The 19,761-nt window shown below is 44.9% G+C and overlaps 1 protein-coding gene across 1 annotated transcript in view; it reads left to right on the forward strand.

The window, feature by feature from the left end:
• Positions 1–19,431, forward strand: part of fgfrl1a (fibroblast growth factor receptor like 1a) — a 74,949-nt gene extending 55,518 nt beyond the window's left edge. Inside the window, exons 4-8 of the mRNA XM_080774141.1 lie at positions 4,155–4,235; positions 7,294–7,626; positions 13,651–13,823; positions 14,029–14,209; positions 15,160–19,431. Of these exons, the coding sequence (XP_080630267.1) occupies positions 4,155–4,235; positions 7,294–7,626; positions 13,651–13,823; positions 14,029–14,209; positions 15,160–15,623 (1,232 nt within the window). The 3' untranslated portion in view covers positions 15,624–19,431. The remainder of the gene's footprint in view (positions 1–4,154; positions 4,236–7,293; positions 7,627–13,650; positions 13,824–14,028; positions 14,210–15,159) is intronic.
• The last annotated feature ends 330 nt before the right edge of the window (positions 19,432–19,761 follow it).

A 19,761-nucleotide genomic window follows, 5' to 3' on the forward strand; every position in this document is an offset into this window, starting at 1 on the left:
TTTTAACATTGATCCGGTTGCTATGGCAACGTCCCGTCACCATTTACCTCTGTTACAAACAGGATTTTCAAACCTCCATAATTCGGAATTTTGGAGAGCTGTTCTTGGTGGATCTTCTGCCATTCAAAGTTTGGATTTCATCTGTGACTTTGTACCGCGTCGCTTCCGACATTTCTGAGGATAGGGAAACAGTGTGTGCTTGTGCTAATGATAGCAGAGTGTGTGTGTGTGTGGGGTGGGGCGGGCACTCTTAAAGTGGACGTGGATGGTGGCACAGGTTACCTTCATTCATGCTAATAGCTAGCAGCACAGAAATAATTAATTGTCTACCGAGGAGAACTGAAAGAAACCATTAATGTTGGCCTCTGCAAGTTCTGTCGGTCTGAAAAATGAAGTGAAAACTTCACTCGAGGTGAATTGTCAGGCTAGCATTGCTCTTATAAAGGCAGTGATTGGGGTCTCAGCGTTGGTCAGTGTCAACTGACAATGGATCTAACAGTGTGTGGTTCCACAGAGTATGATGATGTGTCTGTCTCCCTAGCAACTCCTCACATTCAGTTTCACAACAAAACCTTACGCTGATAGTATCAACACTGCTGCATGATGTGACTTGTGACATGACATAACATTGCCAGCCACATTGTCTGTCATGTCTTTTCTCCGTATCACTGTGCCTCTCTCTTTTTCAACAGACCATCTACAACGAGCTTGTAGATCTGTGAATCAAAAGAGTTTGAGGATTTACACCTACAGTACTGTCATGCCTGACATAGGGAGCCCAGGGAGAGAGTGGTTACACGTGTAGAGGTTACATTCATACATGCGTCCACGCAGCGAGTTAAAACAGCAACATTCTGGAGAGTATGTGCTCAGTGCCTTGCTCAAGGACACCCCGACCGATAGTGCTCGGACATTGGGCTCACTACAACTCTCTAGATGACTGCATTATGTCATTTACCTCCTCTCTCTCTCTCTCTCTCTCTCTGTGTGTGCCTTTCCTTCTGTTTCTGTTGTTCCGTTGCTACCTAAAAGTTTAATCCAAAGTCCTCCGCATTAGAAGCTATTTGAAGAGTCATCTGCCCTCTCATAGCCCCCCCCCCCCCCACACACACACACACACACACACACACATACACACACACACAGGTTGTGTCCACATATCCAATGTCTCTATATTAAAACCTGGAAGGACATGACCCTTTAGGAAAACACAGGCCCCAGAACACACACAGTCATAGCTCTTGAGTGCACGATTGACACTTTCTCGCTGCAGAGCTGAAACTAAATACAAAGGATGGTTATACTAATACACACACACACTTGCGCGAGTGCCAGGCCAGTAAATGTGTGAACTGTATCATGCTGTTATACCACAGAAAGGAACCTCTACTAAGGTCAGAACGTAAAGGAGAGAGAAAGCTAGAGAATTGTCAGATGAAAATAATGTATTATTTTGGGTGACATCGTCCGCCGATAGCGGGCGATTAGGCGATAGCCAATGAAATGCATGTGTCGCTCGCCGTTGTTCTTAACTTAAATTATGACATAACTGGTTACTGTGCCTCTTCTAAGGCAGTGATATTCAACCTATTTTTATGTTAAGGACCCTCAATTTGTATGCATTAGTCCACAGACCCCATTTGATACAATTCTGTATTTATTTAACTACAGACGGAAACAAAATGGACCCTTATGGACCTCTTGGGGTCCCCGAACCCCCACATTGACAACCAGTGTTTTAAAGGCACCTCCGGTTAGGGGAAGTTGTTGTGTACCAAACTCTACAGACACAACCTTTAGGGGAAGTTGTTGTGTACCAAACTCTACAGACACAACCTTCTGCATTGAAAAGTGTTCTCGCACCGTTCCCCTCACGTTGGCACTTGGCACGTGCGCCCGCTTTGTTCCTGCAGTGTGTCCGCATGTGCTGTGTGATACCCATTGCCACCAATACGAACCCACGTACATGCATTGTGCTCGGCCATTGAAAATGGCTGAGTGATGTAATTATAGGGGAAGGGGTGAGGTGGGTGGGTTTACCAGTAAACATATTGGCTCGGTGCAGTGCACGAGGGGCTGGGGCTCATGGGGGTGGGGGTGGTTGTGTGGTTGTGAGTGTAGAGTGCTAAACCGTGTTCTGCTTTGGGATCAAAGCCCCGTGCCGCTCCAACTTCAAACACCGTGCCCTCTCTCAGAACATACCGCGCATGTGGTAGGAGGTAGGAAAGGAAAGGAGTGAGGGAGGAAGAGAAGGGAAGGGAAGAGGAGAAGTGTGTGGGGTAACCTGAATACCAGCACCTCAAGTTTCCACTTAATCACATAACCCTGGAATTCAGTGCGTGATACACTCACGTGCGTGCGATTACGTGCACTTCGACACATCCATGCACGGCCAGACCCCCACCCACACATATAGCACACAGATAGCAGCCACCACAGACACAACGCATGCACATAAACACACACGCAGTGGGTTTGCACCAAGCACGCGGCCAATTTGCTATTAATACCAGCCTCCGGGATGCAGTTTATACCTTGCATTTGCATTTCAAATATTTCTTTTATTTCATGGTCCAAATAGTGATGTTATAAAGGCCCTTGGCTCTGAATAAAAGCCATAGTGCATGCAGGTGGTCCTCTGAAAGGACACAAACAAGCATGCACACACACACGCACGCACACACACACGCACGCACGCACGCCTAAACACAAGGCTGGCAGGTGGTCTCATGCTTTGTGGTTAACAGGCTTTCTCCTTCTACCCAGCATCAGGTTCTGATTGAGGAACCCGAGTTCAGACCAGATTCTCTCTCACCCCCACCTCTGTCTCTCTTTTTTTTATCTCCCTCCCTCTCTCTCTCCCTCTCTCCCTTTCTCCCTCTACCTCGCTGTCTCTCTCTTGCATTTTGACCTCATAACGCCTACAGAGACATTGGTTCCACCTTGAGGAGGTTGGTTCCTATTGTGTGACGCTCTAGTCATCTGGATGTTAGTGTGATGACCATGGTGATCAGCCAGGGTTAGTGTGATGACCATGGTGATCAGCCAGGGTTAGTGTGATGACCATGGTGATCAGCCAGGGTTAGTGTGATGACCATGGTGATCAGCCAGGGTTAGTGTGATGGCCATGGTGATCAGCCAGGGTTAGTGTGATGGCCATGGTGATCAGCCAGGGTTAGTGTGATGACCATGGTGATCAGCCAGGGTTAGTGTGATGACCATGGTGATCAGCCAGGGTTAGTGTGATGACCATGGTGATCAGCCAGGGTTAGTGTGATGACCATGGTGATCAGCCAGGGTTAGTGTGATGACCATGGTGATCAGCCAGGGTTAGTTTGATGGCCATGGTGATCAGCCAGGGTTAGTGTGATGGCCATGGTGATCAGCCAGGGTTAGTGTGATGACCATGGTGATCAGCCAGGGTTAGTGTGATGACCATGGTGATCAGCCAGGGTTAGTGTGATGACCATGGTGATCAGCCAGGGTTAGTGTGATGACCATGGTGATCAGCCAGGGTTAGTGTGATGGCCATGGTGATCAGCCAGGGTTAGTGTGATGACCATGGTGATCAGCCAGGGTTAGTGTGATGGCCATGGTGATCAGCCAGGGTTAGTGTGATGACCATGGTGATCAGCCAGGGTTAGTGTGATGGCCATGGTGATCAGCCAGGGTTAGTGTGATGTGCAATAGGTAGAAGAGACTGAGAGCTAGTTGGCGTTGTGCCGAAACCCGTCCACCATTTGTAACCTCTAATTAGCGGGAGCAGCACCTTTTCCGCAAAGAGATGTACTGTAATGGTGATGTCAAATATATCATTATCGATTAGCCCCTTACCCATTAGCTCTAGATCAGCTATTTTCAGATAGTTTAATTATGCTTTTTAACTATAATGATATGGTCAAAGTATGGATTGATTACTAATTGTATGTTTTTGATGATTATTGTGTGTGCCTTGTAGTCCTCCTCAAAGAATCCTCGTTAAAAAAAGAAGGAAAAAAACCCTAAACACTTCAGATAGTGAGGTGACCACCATGCTTTCCTGTTCTTTATTTGTCTGGTCATTCAAATTAAAATAAGAAACTAAACACTTCAGATGTGACCAATGACCATGCGTGCTTTGCTCTCCTGTTCATGATTTGCTCTGTGCTCCACAGATGACTCCAGTTCAGGGAGAGATGCAGTAGGGCCCAGTGATGGAGGCTCTGAACACACTCCCGAGCTAGCTGGGAAGCTGGGTGAGATTTCTTTCTTTCTACTCATTATTATGTCTACACTACAGTTGTCATTTATGCTTGTAGATCGGCTGTTTTTGGTGATTAGCTGCAGTGTTGGGTCAGACTTGCTCCCGTCGCATTCGTTCAGCCTAGTGTCAATTGGATGTTTTGGTACTCGGGTCAGAGTATCGGGGGCCGGTTCCGAGTACCGAATACGAGTACTTGAGGGTGGTATCGGCCCGAGTACCCAATACCAGTATCGGTATCGGAACAACTCTAATTGGATCACATGGAGGGGAGTTGACCCGCTGCTGGCATTTGTAAATAAAATGGTGCAGTTTTGTAAGACAGTAACTGTAAGATAACGTCGTACATCATTCTGTTCAGAAGTATTTTTACACTGTAAATTGTTGGGGTAAAGTGGTCCCACAGAGCCCCTTCACAGCCCCGCCCACCTTTGGCCCTCTCTCCCTCTCTCTGTCCCTCGCTCGCTCTCCCTCTCCTCCGACACTTTGGTCCATTCGCTTTCTTTTTCTAGTCTCCCTGTGGTCTCCTCTCCACTGACCCTTGACCTCTCACGCACATGTTTTTTATCTTCTTACCAGCTATCTCTCTAGTCTATGTATGTCTCTATGTCTCTGTTTCTAAGTAACTTGTCTCTACAGTATATACAGTATACATCTGTCTGTCCATGCGTCTCTGATCCCTCTCTCCCCTCGTCTTTGTTCCATTTTCTTCTCCACCTCCCTGTATCTCTCTCTCTCTCTCTCTCCCTCTCCATCTGTCTCTCTGTCGCTCTCTCCCCTTTCTTCCTGATCAGCTCTCTCTCAGCGCCCCCTCCTCCTCTATTAACTATGTCTGGTCACAGTTCAGCTACAGTGCAGCAAGCCTTCTTCTTCATTTTCCTTTCTTTCTCAGGAACGAGGCGGCGGCAAGACTTTTAATCCTTTTGGGGTATGTTTGTTTTGTCAGCCGGCCCAGCCATCGGCCCTTGGTTTCGGCCGGGTGGGAGTTATATTCCGCTGAGCAATGCTGCCACATGCAAAATATACCTCCGGATCCAAAGTGTGCAACCCTGTCACATTACTCTTCCCCCTGTTTGTTTACCCGGAGCTGGAATAATAGCCGAATCCTAAGACACACTGTATAGTTCCAGCGTGATTTATTGCCCCGGCTGATGGATATCTGCTGCGGCGAGAACATTGGGGATATAAAAACCAAGCACTCCTCCCTGCGGACTGGGCTCCTTTACTCTTTGATCTGTTGTTAGTTTTTTAGTTAGGAGGGATGTGGCTGCATTAATGGATATATACGGTTATGTTAAGCTGTCTGAGTGTCGACTGTGTGTCAGTCAGTACTTCTCAATCCCAATTCTGTGGACTCTGTGGTCTATTCTACAGCAGTGGTTCTCAAAGTGTGTGTGCGTGTGCGCGCGCGTGCGATGGAACTCTGAGAGCGTACAAATGGACAGGTCCGCATGCCATTTGGTTCTGTTTGTATACCCTCAGAGTTACGGGGGTCCGTGGCCCTAATACATCCCAAACTGGGGGTCCTTAAAACAAATGTAAAACTTCTTTAGTCGCCTAAATTTACAGCTACAATAATGGCGTTCCCCAGGGCTGGGAGTTGAGTGGAGGGTTATGTTATTCATTGTGTGATGTTATGTTAAATCATTGCTTGGATTTAATGGACCATAGTGAGGGGAGGGTGAATGAATAGGTTGTAGATTACCATTCTTTCTAGAGACCTTCTGATTTGTTTTCTGGCTGTGTATCAGATGTGTATGTTCAGTATTGTGTACATGGATATACTGGGTTGTAAGCATTAGCAAGCATTAGGTCCGTTCTTCAGACAGGCTGTTGTTGCGGAAGAACGGAGCAGATTCACAACAAACTAAAGCAGAGCTAACAGCTGGGCTGATATGGAAACGCCAAGCCGGTAGTTGTTAGTTTTGGCTGATATTACTCAATAGCAACACAATTTACAGTCCGGGAAGACACGCTGGAGGCTTAAACCATTAAGACCTGAGGCCGATTCTACAAATGTCTTCCAAATCCTAACCGTTTGCTGAAACCATGTTGCTATATCAGACGTTTTTCATGTCAAGGACCGACCCCCATCTGAAAATAATTTCTTCCATGGACCCCCAGAAGCAAAGATTTGAGTTGTTTGCTTTAAATTAATGTTATATTCAAAGATTTGATGCTTCCCCGGTCTTATTGCGTTAGACCCACACAGACCTCCTTCCATGTCAGAACCTTTCCAGATATTATGGCTCTGATGGCCCCTACTGTCCAGTAAAGGTGTCAGAATTCTCCTGATGATTCCCGGACGTTTTCAAATCTGTTCTCCTTCTGCTGCACTGGAAGGCGGAACACTGCTTGTAAATATAAAACCTCCCTGTAACTGATTTATTCCTCTTTTTACCCCTCTCTCTCTCTCTTTCTCTCTATCGCTTTCCTTTTTCTCCATCTGCTGTCCTGATTTCACCAAACCCCAGCGAAACAATGGTTCTCTCTTTTTCTCCTTGTATGGGAGAGAGAGAGAGAGAGAGAGAGAGAGTGAATGTTGTGGTAAACTCACTGTGCCAAGCAGGATGTTTTGTTTTTTCCCCCCATTAAAGTTTTTCACCTCCCTGATCGGCTTTTTTGCAACAACCGATCTACAAGCTCATATTGCATCACAGTGATCACACCACCCATAATTGTGTGCATGTAGATCTGTGAATCACAAGAGTTTGAGGATTTACACCTATAATGTAAAAGTTTACATAGCTACTGTATACACATAGTACATACTACATACACTTTCCTTAATGATTACCGTATATCTGGTTTCAGTAGTTATTTATGATGTATTTTCTCTATTATGAAGGTCTTTGTAGCGGCCAATTTGTATTGGGGTGGGGAGGGGGGTGGTGCGCGACATGGCCAAAGCACTTACGGGAGTCCCCAGCCAGAAATGTTGAGAACCCCATGCCCTAGATGACTGCTAATAACTACCTACTAATAACCTGCATTATGTCATTTACCTCTTCTCTCTCTCTCTTTCTCTCACTCTCTCTCCCTCCGGCCTGCAGTGCGTCCGCGGTTCACCCAGCCGGCCAAGATGCGGAAGCGCGTCATTGCGCGTCCCGTCGGGAGCTCTGTGCGGCTGAAGTGCTCGGCGAGCGGAAACCCGCGGCCCGACATTGTCTGGCTGAAGGACAGCCGCCCGCTGGACGGGGAGGAAGGAGGCGCGACCGGAGCAGCAGGAGGAGGAGGAGGAGGAGGTGGCGAAGGAGAAGGGCAGAAGAAGAAGAAATGGACGCTGAGTCTAAAGAACCTGACGCCAGAGCACAGCGGGAAGTACACCTGCCACGTATCCAACAGAGCAGGCGAGATCAACGCCACGTACAAGGTGGAAGTCATACGTGAGTACATCTACAGTAAAAAATATCTTGCAAAATAGCTCACAATGCCAAATGCAAGGCTCTGGCCAGGCAGTCCGGGCACATATAGGGCTCCATTTTCGTCATCGCTAAACCCCTTATCCCTCAACATTGACACATTGTGAGCTTGTAGACTGGCCATTTTAACTATTCAAAAAAGTTTTGCAAAATAGTAAAAAGTTTAGGGATAAGGCGTTTAGCGGTGAAAATTGAGCCCCTAGGCTCCAATGAAGCCTGAGTAGGTTCGAGTCCCGATCCCGACGGCCTTTGCGCCGTGTCACTCCCATCTCTCCCCGTTTTCCTGTCTACCAACTCAATAAAAGGCATAAAAAGCCAAAAAATACATAAAAAATAATAAAAATAATAATAAGAAGAAAAGGTTTCAGCCCAACAATATGTTAATCCAAAGGACTGTTTTCTCTTCAGTGATCAATAAACTCTGATCCAGTATGTCCTGGATTCTAGCATTATCGTTTTTGTTTGTTTTTCTTTTGTTTTACCTCATCAAAGGTGAGCAATTGATCCGTATTTGTTTTTATATAATATCCTGCCATGCTTTATTAGCCTACCATTTTGTCCTTTGATATTAAATGATGTAATTTGATGTAACTTTGTTCACGTGACGTTGGCTTCACGTTGGATATTCTAGTTGCTATTAATGGTGTTGAATATGGTATGGAACAATGGAAATGGTGTACAACACATGATGAACGTGCATTTTATTGGCGGAGTTAATCATCTGATACACCTGAGATGCGCACAGATAAAGGCTTTACACAGACTTTCATGAATCAGATGTTGGTCTTTACTGGGTAGCAAACATATACTAGCCTGGGATACAGACTGCTTGCTACGTTAGGCTATTTTCCCCTCACTTCACAAGGCGGCAATGGGGGGGGGGGGGAGTCCAATGGAAATGTGAGTCAAATAGGACTCTGGCAGACTGAGTAGCGAAGTGAGAAAGAGACGAACGTAGCGAATGAGGCTGGATTCCAGGCTAAACCTATACTAAAATCTAGTAGACGTTTAGGATAGAGCTTTGTGAATGAGGCCCATTGAGAAGGAGACAGCGTAGGAGAAACTCTGGTGTGCTTTGATCCTCCACCAGCACTGACCACCACACCATGGTACAATATGCATTGATTTAACTTCATAGTGGAATGACAGGCTGGTTTGTATTAGGGGTAGTGTGGCTTTTATAACGAAACTAAGGCTACATACATTTGTTTGTAGTTTGTTTAGTTTTTTGGGGAGAGGGGCTTTTTCTGACATCAGACCTGTAACCTTTAGAGAGGAAATGCCATGACTTTGCGTACTACTTCTGTTTTTCATTTGTCTACGGAGTCGACATCTTCTCTAGACCACAAATTTCAGTTACAAAATGGGTAATCATAACAGTAGAGAGTGGAAAGTGGAAGATGTTGAATAACAAAACGTAAATTATACATAATTTGCGTACAATTCTTTTTTTAATAAAGACTGCAAGGCAAGGAAGAGACATCACATCTGAAATGTTAGCTGCCCAGAAATATGCCTCTGCAGTGTTTTGACATTCATTCAATACACATATATAGTACATCACATACTCGTATAACTATATGGTGATATTTATTCATGCACATACACAGTATGTACATTTAGCATCTGATCATAACGTGCAGCCAGGCAGCAGCACATGAGACTCGTTCTTTCACTCCAGTGGCATTTATTGATCACCACTGGTCAATAAATGTCACTGATGTGAGAGAAGGAATGTGCAGGTGCGTGCGTTTGGAAAGCGCACTGGAAAAAAAGAACAAGTTATTGTACGCCACTATTGATTGCCAGTGTGTTTTAGGTCAAATGAACCACTTTCAATCTGGCGTCCCATTAAAACCGGGAAAGCAGCTGTGTAATTTTAGCAGATATACAAGCAGATTTTTTTTAGTAGATATACTACAAGCTCACAGCCTCACTGCCTGCAAGCTTGTAGATCTGCTGTTTTTGAACAGTTTTGAAAACTCTTCAAGCTTGTACATTTTCTATTTTCTATTTTTGCTTTTGTTTTTTTTTGTCAAAAACCTGCAAGAATTGTTCAGCAGTAGGATCATTGATGTGTGCATGTGCATGTGCGCGCGCGCACGCATGTATACGTAAGTGCATGTGTGCAATGCATTGCATGTGTGTTGAGCTATGCAGTGCTGAGTGTGACTGTTGTGTGTTGAGAGCTCTAGTCTAGCGTCTCTCTCTACCCGGCACATCTGTTCCAGATTAAACCACAGCTGTAGCCTTTCCTCAAAGACACATGTTTACACACACACACACACACACACACACACAGTACACACACACACACAGGCATGCACACACAAGCACGCAGAAGGGAAGTAAATCAATACGCTGTTCACTCGTGTCAAATGTGACATTTTATCCATCAGCAAAGATTCACTCAGCTGCCACTCATTTCCAGTTGTTGGGCTATAGAGTGGAGGAACAGAGGAATGCAGAATGAGAAACAGAAGCAGTTATAGTTCTACAGCTCTGGGTAGCGGAGCTGAAGGACTCCTCTGGGTAGCGGAGCTGAAGGACTCCTCTGGGTAGCGGAGCTGAAGGACTCCTCTGGGTAGCGGAGCTGAAGGACTCCTCTGGGTAGCGGAGCTGAAGGACTCCTCTGGGTAGCGGAGCTGAAGGACTCCTCTGGGTAGCGGAGCTGAAGGACTCCTCTGGGTAGCGGAGCTGAAGGACTCCTCTGGGTAGCGGAGCTGAAGGACTCCTCTGGGTAGCGGAGCTGAAGGACTCCTCTGGGTAGCGGAGCTGAAGGACTCCTCTGGGTAGCGGAGCTGAAGGACTCCTCTGGGTAGCGGAGCTGAAGGACTCCTCTGGGTAGCGGAGCTGAAGGACTCCTCTGGGTAGCGGAGCTGAAGGACTCCTCTGGGTAGCGGAGCTGAAGGACTCCTCTGGGTAGCGGAGCTGAAGGACTCCTCTGGGTAGCGGAGCTGAAGGACTCCTCTGGGTAGCGGAGCTGAAGGACTCCTCTGGGTAGCGGAGCTGAAGGACTCCTCTGGGTAGCGGAGCTGAAGGACTCCTCTGGGTAGCGGAGCTGAAGGACTCCTCTGGGTAGCGGAGCTGAAGGACTCCTCTGGGTAGCGGAGCTGAAGGACTCCTCTGGGTAGCGGAGCTGAAGGACTCCTCTGGGTAGCGGAGCTGAAGGACTCCTCTGGGTAGCGGAGCTGAAGGACTCCTCTGGGTAGCGGAGCTGAAGGACTCCTCTGGGTAGCGGAGCTGAAGGACTCCTCTGGGTAGCGGAGCTGAAGGACTCCTCTGGGTAGCGGAGCTGAAGGACTCCTCTGGGTAGCGGAGCTGAAGGACTCCTCTGGGTAGCGGAGCTGAAGGACTCCTCTGGGTAGCGGAGCTGAAGGACTCCTCTGGGTAGCGGAGCTGAAGGACTCCTCTGGGTAGCGGAGCTGAAGGACTCCTCTGGGTAGCGGAGCTGAAGGACTCCTCTGGGTAGCGGAGCTGAAGGACTCCTCTGGGTAGCGGAGCTGAAGGACTCCTCTGGGTAGCGGAGCTGAAGGACTCCTCTGGGTAGCGGAGCTGAAGGACTCGACTCCTGTGGTGGAAGAAAGCATTCATACTGTACATCATGTTTAACTCGCACCTCTCTACTAGGGCCGGGCGACACCACCACCCAATCACTATTACCATTGTTTCATTGCCTCAAATTAGTTTACGATTAATGAACGATTATCTTTGTTAAATAGTGAAAATAGCAGCTCTACATGCTCTCGAGAACAACAAAAACAGCTTGTTGATTATTACAAAATGTAGTTATTGGTTCTAAACGTCAGTTATGATATATTTTTCGGTTCCCAGCTGTACACCTCATGTACATTCAAGTGAAAGACAAGTGAAAGACTCCATCTCTATACCTAATTGGTTGTACGTAACCCCTAACTGCTTGGTTAATGGGTGAATGAAATGCACATTGTGAAGCGCTTCAATTAATACACCGTTTAGTACCTAATAAAATACTATTGTATGCTTCCAATACATTTTCCATAGGTTCATAAACAAGTTGATTCTTTTATTAGGTGATTGTGAATTGTGATTTCTCCATTTCAGTGCAGTAAAATGTTACCATTATGTTTACCAGTGAATATGACCTTCTCACATGGTTCAAAAAGAAAGAAAGTGAACTGACCTTGGTTTGGTGAAGTCCAAGTTCAGAGAAATATCCTTGAGAGGATACCTATTGTTAGTAATGTATAATTATGACACCAGTAACACCATTACACTATTAATGTCAAGCACCCTAGAGGCAGCGTTTGCACCCCAGGGGCTGCACTGCACACACCACCGTTGGGGAATCCCCGTAAAAAGAAGTAAAGAGTATTAACCAACCACTACTGCAAAAAAGAAGAAGGGAAAGAAAAGAAAATATCTCTGCCAAATGCACACATGGCATTCCCAGCTTCTTATTATTTGCAGGCCACATATAGGTGATTTGGTAAGGCTAGGATTGTTTCCATTTAGTAGAGCCAAGTATGTCACCTTGTCTGTTCCAGCCTCAGTATGAATGAGATGTAGAACATTATAAATACCCAGTGAACGCTTGCTTCCTTCTCAAGGTGCTTCTCAATGTATATTTGGATACACCAGGATATTTATGTGTGGCCATTGTGGCGTTAACCCTATAGCGTATCCAGTCCCACTACTGGATGCACATCCATGTTTACCCATTAAAACTGGGAAAGCACCTGTATCATTTGAAAGTTTAGCCACTTTAACTATTATTTTATACTTTTATATCTGCTATTATTATTATTATTATTAAGCGAACATTTTTAACAAATGTTGCTTCTGGGGGTCCTTGCCTTGGAAGAAAATATTTTAGATGAGGGTCCATGGGCAAATGCAAATTTGGGGGTCGATTGACATGGAACTTTTTTGGGTTTTTTTTTTTTTTTTTTGCCTTTATTTCATAGATCACAGTATGTTGACAGGAAACGGGGAGAGAGATGGGGGGGGGGGGGGGGGGGAGACACTCAGCAAAGGTCATGGGAATCGGGACTCAAACCCGCAACACGCTGTCAGGCTGGATGACCAGCCTTGGTGCCTGGACTATTAGGCCAGCCCAGGCCGACATGGAAAGGTTTGAGCACCACTGATATAGCAAAATATATATTTTTCAGAAATCTGTTTTAGATTGTGAAGGCATTTGCAGGCCTCGGGTCTAAATTAATATCAGACAGTTTGCATTTCCCAAAAATACATAATAGCCATACAATTTAATTCAGTCTGACCAGAAGCCACACAGTGATCAAAATGAATGACCAGAAACAGGGATATCAAAAGCAGAGGCATGCACTCACCCTATCCCCACCAACAAATCCAAACCTGGGTGTATCATGGGTAAAATAGTGTAATGTATAGGGAACAAGGTGCAGGTGAATGTACAGACTGTCAATATGGTAAAAAAAATGTATTCACATTTTTTCGTTGTAAGTCACACTTGCGTGCGATTATAATAATGTACTGTAAAGGCACTGCTGAATATCCAAGGCAGGTGTGTTTATTCTCTCCCATAGACTGAAAAAAAAAGAAAAAGGCTGACTTTACAATATGAGGTCTTTGTTTCAGGTATGGACTGTATTCAAGACCAGGCTCCCTGAATACAGCCGATACTCTGAGAATAATGCCTCGGGACAAATTGTACTTTCTCTGACTCTGCTTCCTCGTTCTGCTTCCATTAGCGGGTTCTCTGTGGTGAATACAATGACAATAATAATGGCCTCCAGACCACACCATGTGCTGTGTGTGTGCTTCATGAACTTGTCTGTCATCACCACCGCTAACCATCCCGTTACAAAATATTGCTTTAATATGAAAAGTCATAATGTGATATGGGTTGGAAACCAGTTTGAATAAATATGTTCTCGCTCTTTCTCTCCCTCCACACTCTCTTTCTCTCCCTCCCCCCCCCTCTCTCTCTCATTTCACCCTCTCGCATGGCGCCCTCCCCTGCAGAGCGTACCAACTCTAAGCCCATCCTGACTGGCACCCACCCGGTCAATACCACTGTGGACTACGGCGGAACCACATCCTTCCAGTGTAAGGTCCGCAGTGACGTCAAGCCAGTCATCCAGTGGCTGAAGAGAGTAGAGGCGGGTGACGAGAACAAATACAACTCCACCATTGAGGTATGTTACAGTACAGCGCACATACAGTACTGCACAGGGCCTCGCTACTCGTATATGGATCAGTGGTTCCCAAACGTTTCACAGTCTGCCGCCGCAGCCTGATTTATACCAGTGTAAATCAGTGCCAGTGTGGCGCACAACTACAAGCTCACAACATGTTCTGCCATTAACTGTTGCACCCCTGTTCTTTGGTTTGGTCCCATAGGTGGGGGACCACCGCTTTGTGGTGCTGCCTACGGGGGAAGTGTGGTCTCGCCCCGACGGCTCGTACCTCAACAAGCTGCTGATAACCAGGGCCAAGGAGGAGGATGCTGGCATGTACATCTGTCTGGGAGCCAACACCATGGGCTATAGCTTCAGGAGCGCCTATCTCACTGTACTACCAGGTGGGGCAATGCATTTCATTACAGTGCTGTATGTGCACTGTAATATGTAGGTAGATTTGTGTTTGTTTTTAATGATCTTTCTTCCCCAAAATAAGTTTTTCACACTTTTAGACCATATCCGTGGTCATCATATGGGCATACAATACAATGGCTGCCAAAAAATTCAATTTTTTGTGTTTTTATATCAAAAGCCCCTAAAAGTATTTTTTTAATTACTTCCTGAAAACGAAAACGTGCTGCGTGATGACATGTAGAGATACACATTGATAAAATAAAAATGAAGCTCACCAGTTTCATTCCCATATCTGTGCGTTATTACTCGTTTTCAACCTAATCATCACGCTAAAATATGTATATAGGTTGTGTACAGGTTAGAAAAAATATCCCCTGGTTTTACTGCCGTCTCTCTGTCACTTTGTAAACAAACCACATGCATGAGACGGACGTATAGGACCCATAGCCTGGAGGGATGCAACGCTCTGATTGGTTCAGAAACTTCAGAGCCAGCGTTTCAAGGTGAAACTTCAAAATAAAAGGCCCACCATACGATATATGATCCAAAAAGCGTTCATATTTTGCGGGAGAGACGGATGAGGCGCCAGCATATCGATCCGTTCATAACCACGGAGAGCGCCCTGGATTAGGAGATACGAGTCATTCTTTCCGCCGTGCTAACATGTAAGTCAACGGCAAGCTAATATGAGCCCAGAGCTTAGCATACGGCAGCCGAAAGGCGAACGGGCCAAAAAAAAAGAAGGAACAATTCTGAATATTCTTATCTCGCCCCGTATCATTGAGGATGTGCTAGGACGTCCAGCGACGTCTAAGGCTCAGCTCGCTTTTAATCCTTAAGACGCCCTGGGACATCTTACGTGCAGAAACTGTTAATAGGCGAAGCATCTTATTCTGAAAGCCGTTTCACTCGGAAACCTCTCATCTCTCTCTCCCAGACCTGAAGCCCTACGTGCCGCCGGTTCCCACGGCGACGGCCCCCAGCCTCCCGTGGCCAGTCATCATCGGGATTCCGGCGGGCTTGGCCTTCATCTTAGGCACCGCCCTCCTGTGGTTCTGCCAATCAAAACGCACCTGCTCCACCTCCTCTTCCTCCTCCTCCTCGTCCTCCTCCTCCTCGGCTCTGTCCGGCTCCCAGCGTCCCCCGGCAGCCAGCCGCGGCGACCGGACCGGCCCCGCCCTCCCCCAGCAGCCGGCCAGTGGGGACAAAGATTGTCTTTCTTACGAGGACTACGTCGCTCACCAGCAGCAGCTCTTATTGGCCACCACCACCCAGGGCGGAGGCGTGGGATTGGCCAATCCCAAGGTCTACCCGAAAGTCTACACGGACATACACACGCACACGCACTCGCACGTGGACGGGAAAGTGCATCAGCACCAGCACATCCACTACCAGTGTTAGCGTCGGTGCTAGCGCTTATCGTCAGTCAAGTGGCAACTGCCCGCCTGTGTCTACAGCCACACACATAACCCTGTTACTGTTCTCATCAAGACCCATGGTGGAAGAAGTACTCCCATAGTTTACTTAAGTAAAAAGTATCAATACTCGTTACAAGTGAAAGGCCAGAATGAGAAAATGTACTTGAGTAAAAGTATTGGCATCAGAATACTTAAGGTATTCTTCATGAATAGCACATCTGCTATTTATTTTTTTAAATAGACAAGACAAAAAGTAAAAGACAAAGTATAAATTATGGCGTAATTTGGTTAATGTGTGTTTTGTAATTTGATATTTTAATACATAAGTAAAAAGGAGTAAGGTACAATATTTTTCTATGATGATGGAGTGGAGTAGAAGTATAAAGTATGGACATAAAAGTACCAAATTGTGCGGCGCTTGTACGGTAAATGTACTAGGTTACTGTCCACCACTGAGAGCTTGAAGCACGGAAAGCCACACAGGCAGTAAGAATCCACATGGACTCGGAAGACAAATATACAATTTGCCTCCGTGCTCCGTTTGCCTCCACTGCCAACACACACATTTACTCAAGTAGGTAAAGGAGGAGAACATGCGGTATATAAAATTATTCTTTACCTCTTGAATGTTCTCGCTCCCGGGAAGCCAATCAGTCGCCAGTAGGTGGGATAATTTCAGAGTAAATGGGTGCCAGAATAGCTCCGCATCGTTTCCCATTGTGTGCTGCTGTGTCTTTGTACTTGGTCACAGCTACAGCATAATCAGTAAATAATGGCATATACCTTGAAATATACATACACGAACGACTATGAAATCAATGGCATGGCATTTAAAAGACTACTTCTTCCAAAGAGCAATAATGCATACACAGGTACTGTATGAGATTACCATAAGCTTGTATCTCAGGCCTGGATTGTAAAGAATCGAACCCTTGTCACTCCTTTTCTAGTGACGCCACTAAACCACCCGCCCATCTGAGCCTTACGAAACCTTCTGAACCATGGATCAATTGAAACCCCGCTGTGAACTGTCACGCTGCTAACTGGCTACTTGTAGCAAAAATAAAGACTTCGCATTGCTATTGAACTTTTCATTGTAGCCACCATCGTTAATTTTTGTGTATCTCGTCGATTATCATTTACAAATGGCTACACATTGACTGAGAAAAAAAAACATATTTTACAAGCAGCAGAGCTTAGTCAGAAGAGCCTCTATATTCCCTTCATTTCAGAGAACCCAAATGCTGCAGTACCTAACTCCTTTTGGACCGTACGATGAGTGAATGAACAGCACAGATAGGCTCTGCGTCGCAGGAGGAAACCGCTTGGCATTTCCTTAAGTGTCGTTTTGTGTTCACTGACTCACTCGAACAAGGATATTGTCTCCTGTCAGATGTCAGCCTCTTAGGCCAAGAGCACAAAGGGATTTTGAACAGTGCCCGTCGTGAAATGGTGCGAAGAGAGATTTGCTTTTTGCATTGTTGGGCATGTGACGAATACCCCTACCTTGTTATGAGATGTGGATGGTGCTGGACGTGTGTCAAACCTGGATACATCAAACTGAAAGACTTGGACCCAACGCTGTTCACAAAGTGTTTGTTGTAATAGTTGGCGAGCAAATCATAACAGTCGAACCCGACAAAGCTCTGGTCAGTTTGTCTGACAGAAGCAGAGGTAAACAGAGGGTGCATGTTCTCTCCACAGACATTTAATTACAAAAAAAGACCTCTAGAGACATTCGGTGCCTTGCGAGTCTGGACCCAGGCACAGTCTTCTCAGCTATAGGATCTGTGCAGCGGCCTGAGAAATGGAAAGAAAGTGCTGGGGTTGTAGCTCAGTTAATTGAATATCAGTATTTTACCATTACTATCACACTTTAGAGCCATATAAAGGAAACAAAAGTCATTTAGGGAGATGAGTAATAAGCATGGCAATATCCACTGAGTAGCTATGACCATAGCCAAAAAGAAAATGCTGTGAGAGATATACAGATTGCATACTGGCAGTCATTCATTACACTAAAGAGATGCTTTGTTTGAGAAATCCTCTAATCTGTATTTTAAAGTTCAGCTCATTTCGCAGCGTTGGTTGGAAGCGGCTTGTTGTGGGGCCAGTACTATTTCTCATCTGCAGCAAAGAAAGAATTGGAGAGGCCCTGTTTCTACAGGCTACAGCTGTCACTGACCAACATCTAAATATATATATATATATATATATATATATATATATAAAGATTCTCAAAGTGTCACATCACAATGGGTTGTGAAGTACTACAGTAGATCGGCTATTTTCAATTTCAAATAGCCGATGCATGTTTACTGTTTAGGTATAAAGTGCTCATATGGCCTAGTCGCTTCTTTTTTGGGCTTGTTTTCCTAGACCTGGTTTCTTATTTCTCTCTCAAAATTTGGCAACACTGCCTTGGTTATGCTTAGTTGTGTTGTCTGTGTGCCGCACGTCGAAAATAGCCGATCTGCTATTTCCGACACCGACATGTAACTAAGTATACTTCTGTTATGGAATGCCAAATGCGACATGCAGTACGTTCTCTTGTTGTTGTTGTTTTTCTCTTAAATTCTCAGGTGGCCATCTTGTTATTCCTGTGTGTGTGTGTTTTGAATCTGACCACTATCTGAAAAGTTTTATAGTATTATTATATGCCTTCGACTGCTTCAAATCTCAGCACCCTTTGAAAGGTGTACTCTGTGATGTAAACATGGCAGAACTGGGGCGAGGGTTATTTTTAAAATATAAAGAAGAAAACAAGACAGTAAAGAAGCAGACTGACAGAGTCTAATATAAAAATTAAATAATAGTTATCATCCAATCAGAACTTCAGCCTATGACACATGCAGTGCATAATGTGTAGCCTTTAATTGGCAAGTGAAATGTGTGAAGCCTGAATTCACTTGGTTTGCACGTCATGACTCGCACTGAAAATAGCAGATCTACAAGCTCACAGGGGCTTGTAGATGGGCTGTTTCCGGTGCAAGAAACCGGCACGTGACTATACGTATTAATGAAGTTGTCTGGCGATAGGAGCTTCGAGTGTCTTACATCATTCAGTATAACTTTTTAAGGGTTTTCTTTTTAGAAATAGAAGTATTGGTAAACTGTCCTCACATTGAGCTTTTCTTTTGCCATTTTCTGTCTTGTCATCCCATGTGAAGTGTATGGGTCAAAGCTAATAGACTGCCATGTAGAGAGAGACTGCTCAGAACATGCATTTATCACCAGGCATGTTAATGAAACGGAATAATAACCCTAGCATTGAATCTAATGGTTGGTTATCCAGTCATTTTGCAGGTATTTCAGAATCGGACCATACGTACATCACCACTAAGAATTCCAAGTCTTACCATTCTGTTTGAGACTTAACAATTCTTAACAATTCTGAAAAGGCAATGTGTGTATTTAATTTATTTGCTTTTGACATGATTGTTTTCCTATAATTGGGCATTATATATGTGATTTATACATACATATGATTATGACTTTCCAAAAAGGAAGGGTAATCACATGAACAAATTACATTTTGTCTTGTAGTCAAAGCATAAGCTATGTAGCAAATATTACTTGCGCATCAATGTAAGATATTTAAATGTGCTGTCGGAATATACAAAAACCTTATCGATAATCATTGTATCGACAATCTTGTACAGTCTATATTTGTCATTTAGGTCAAGAGATTATTTTTGTCACGTTGGAGCAAAAGCATTTGTCTCATGGAAACATTTTAATCATTTTATTGGTGCCATTAAAAAAATACAGTTAATCTGTGTAATACCAAATGTGATGTGTGGTAAATCTTTGACCGACAGATTGGAGCTGCATAAGACTAAACCGACGTTGATACAGTACAAGAATGCCATATAGCTCCCATGGTAATGTAGAGTAACAAGTGCAAGCATATTGTCACTGTCAAGTGTAAACATTGTATGCCCTAAAACTAAATCTGTGTTGCGATGAACCCTATCTAGTTATTATTTAGACACACAAGCTCTTGTTAAAGAGACACTTCACCCTTTTTGCAAAAAAATATATGTTAATGACGTTTAGGAGCTTTAGAACACTTTCCTGGGGGTCTTTATGTGTGTAATATGTGGTTTTAGATATTTTAG

The sequence above is a fragment of the Protomyctophum bolini genome, assembly GCF_963924005.1.
Source record: "Protomyctophum bolini genome assembly, chromosome: 10".
Lineage (NCBI taxonomy): Eukaryota > Metazoa > Chordata > Actinopteri > Myctophiformes > Myctophidae > Protomyctophum > Protomyctophum bolini.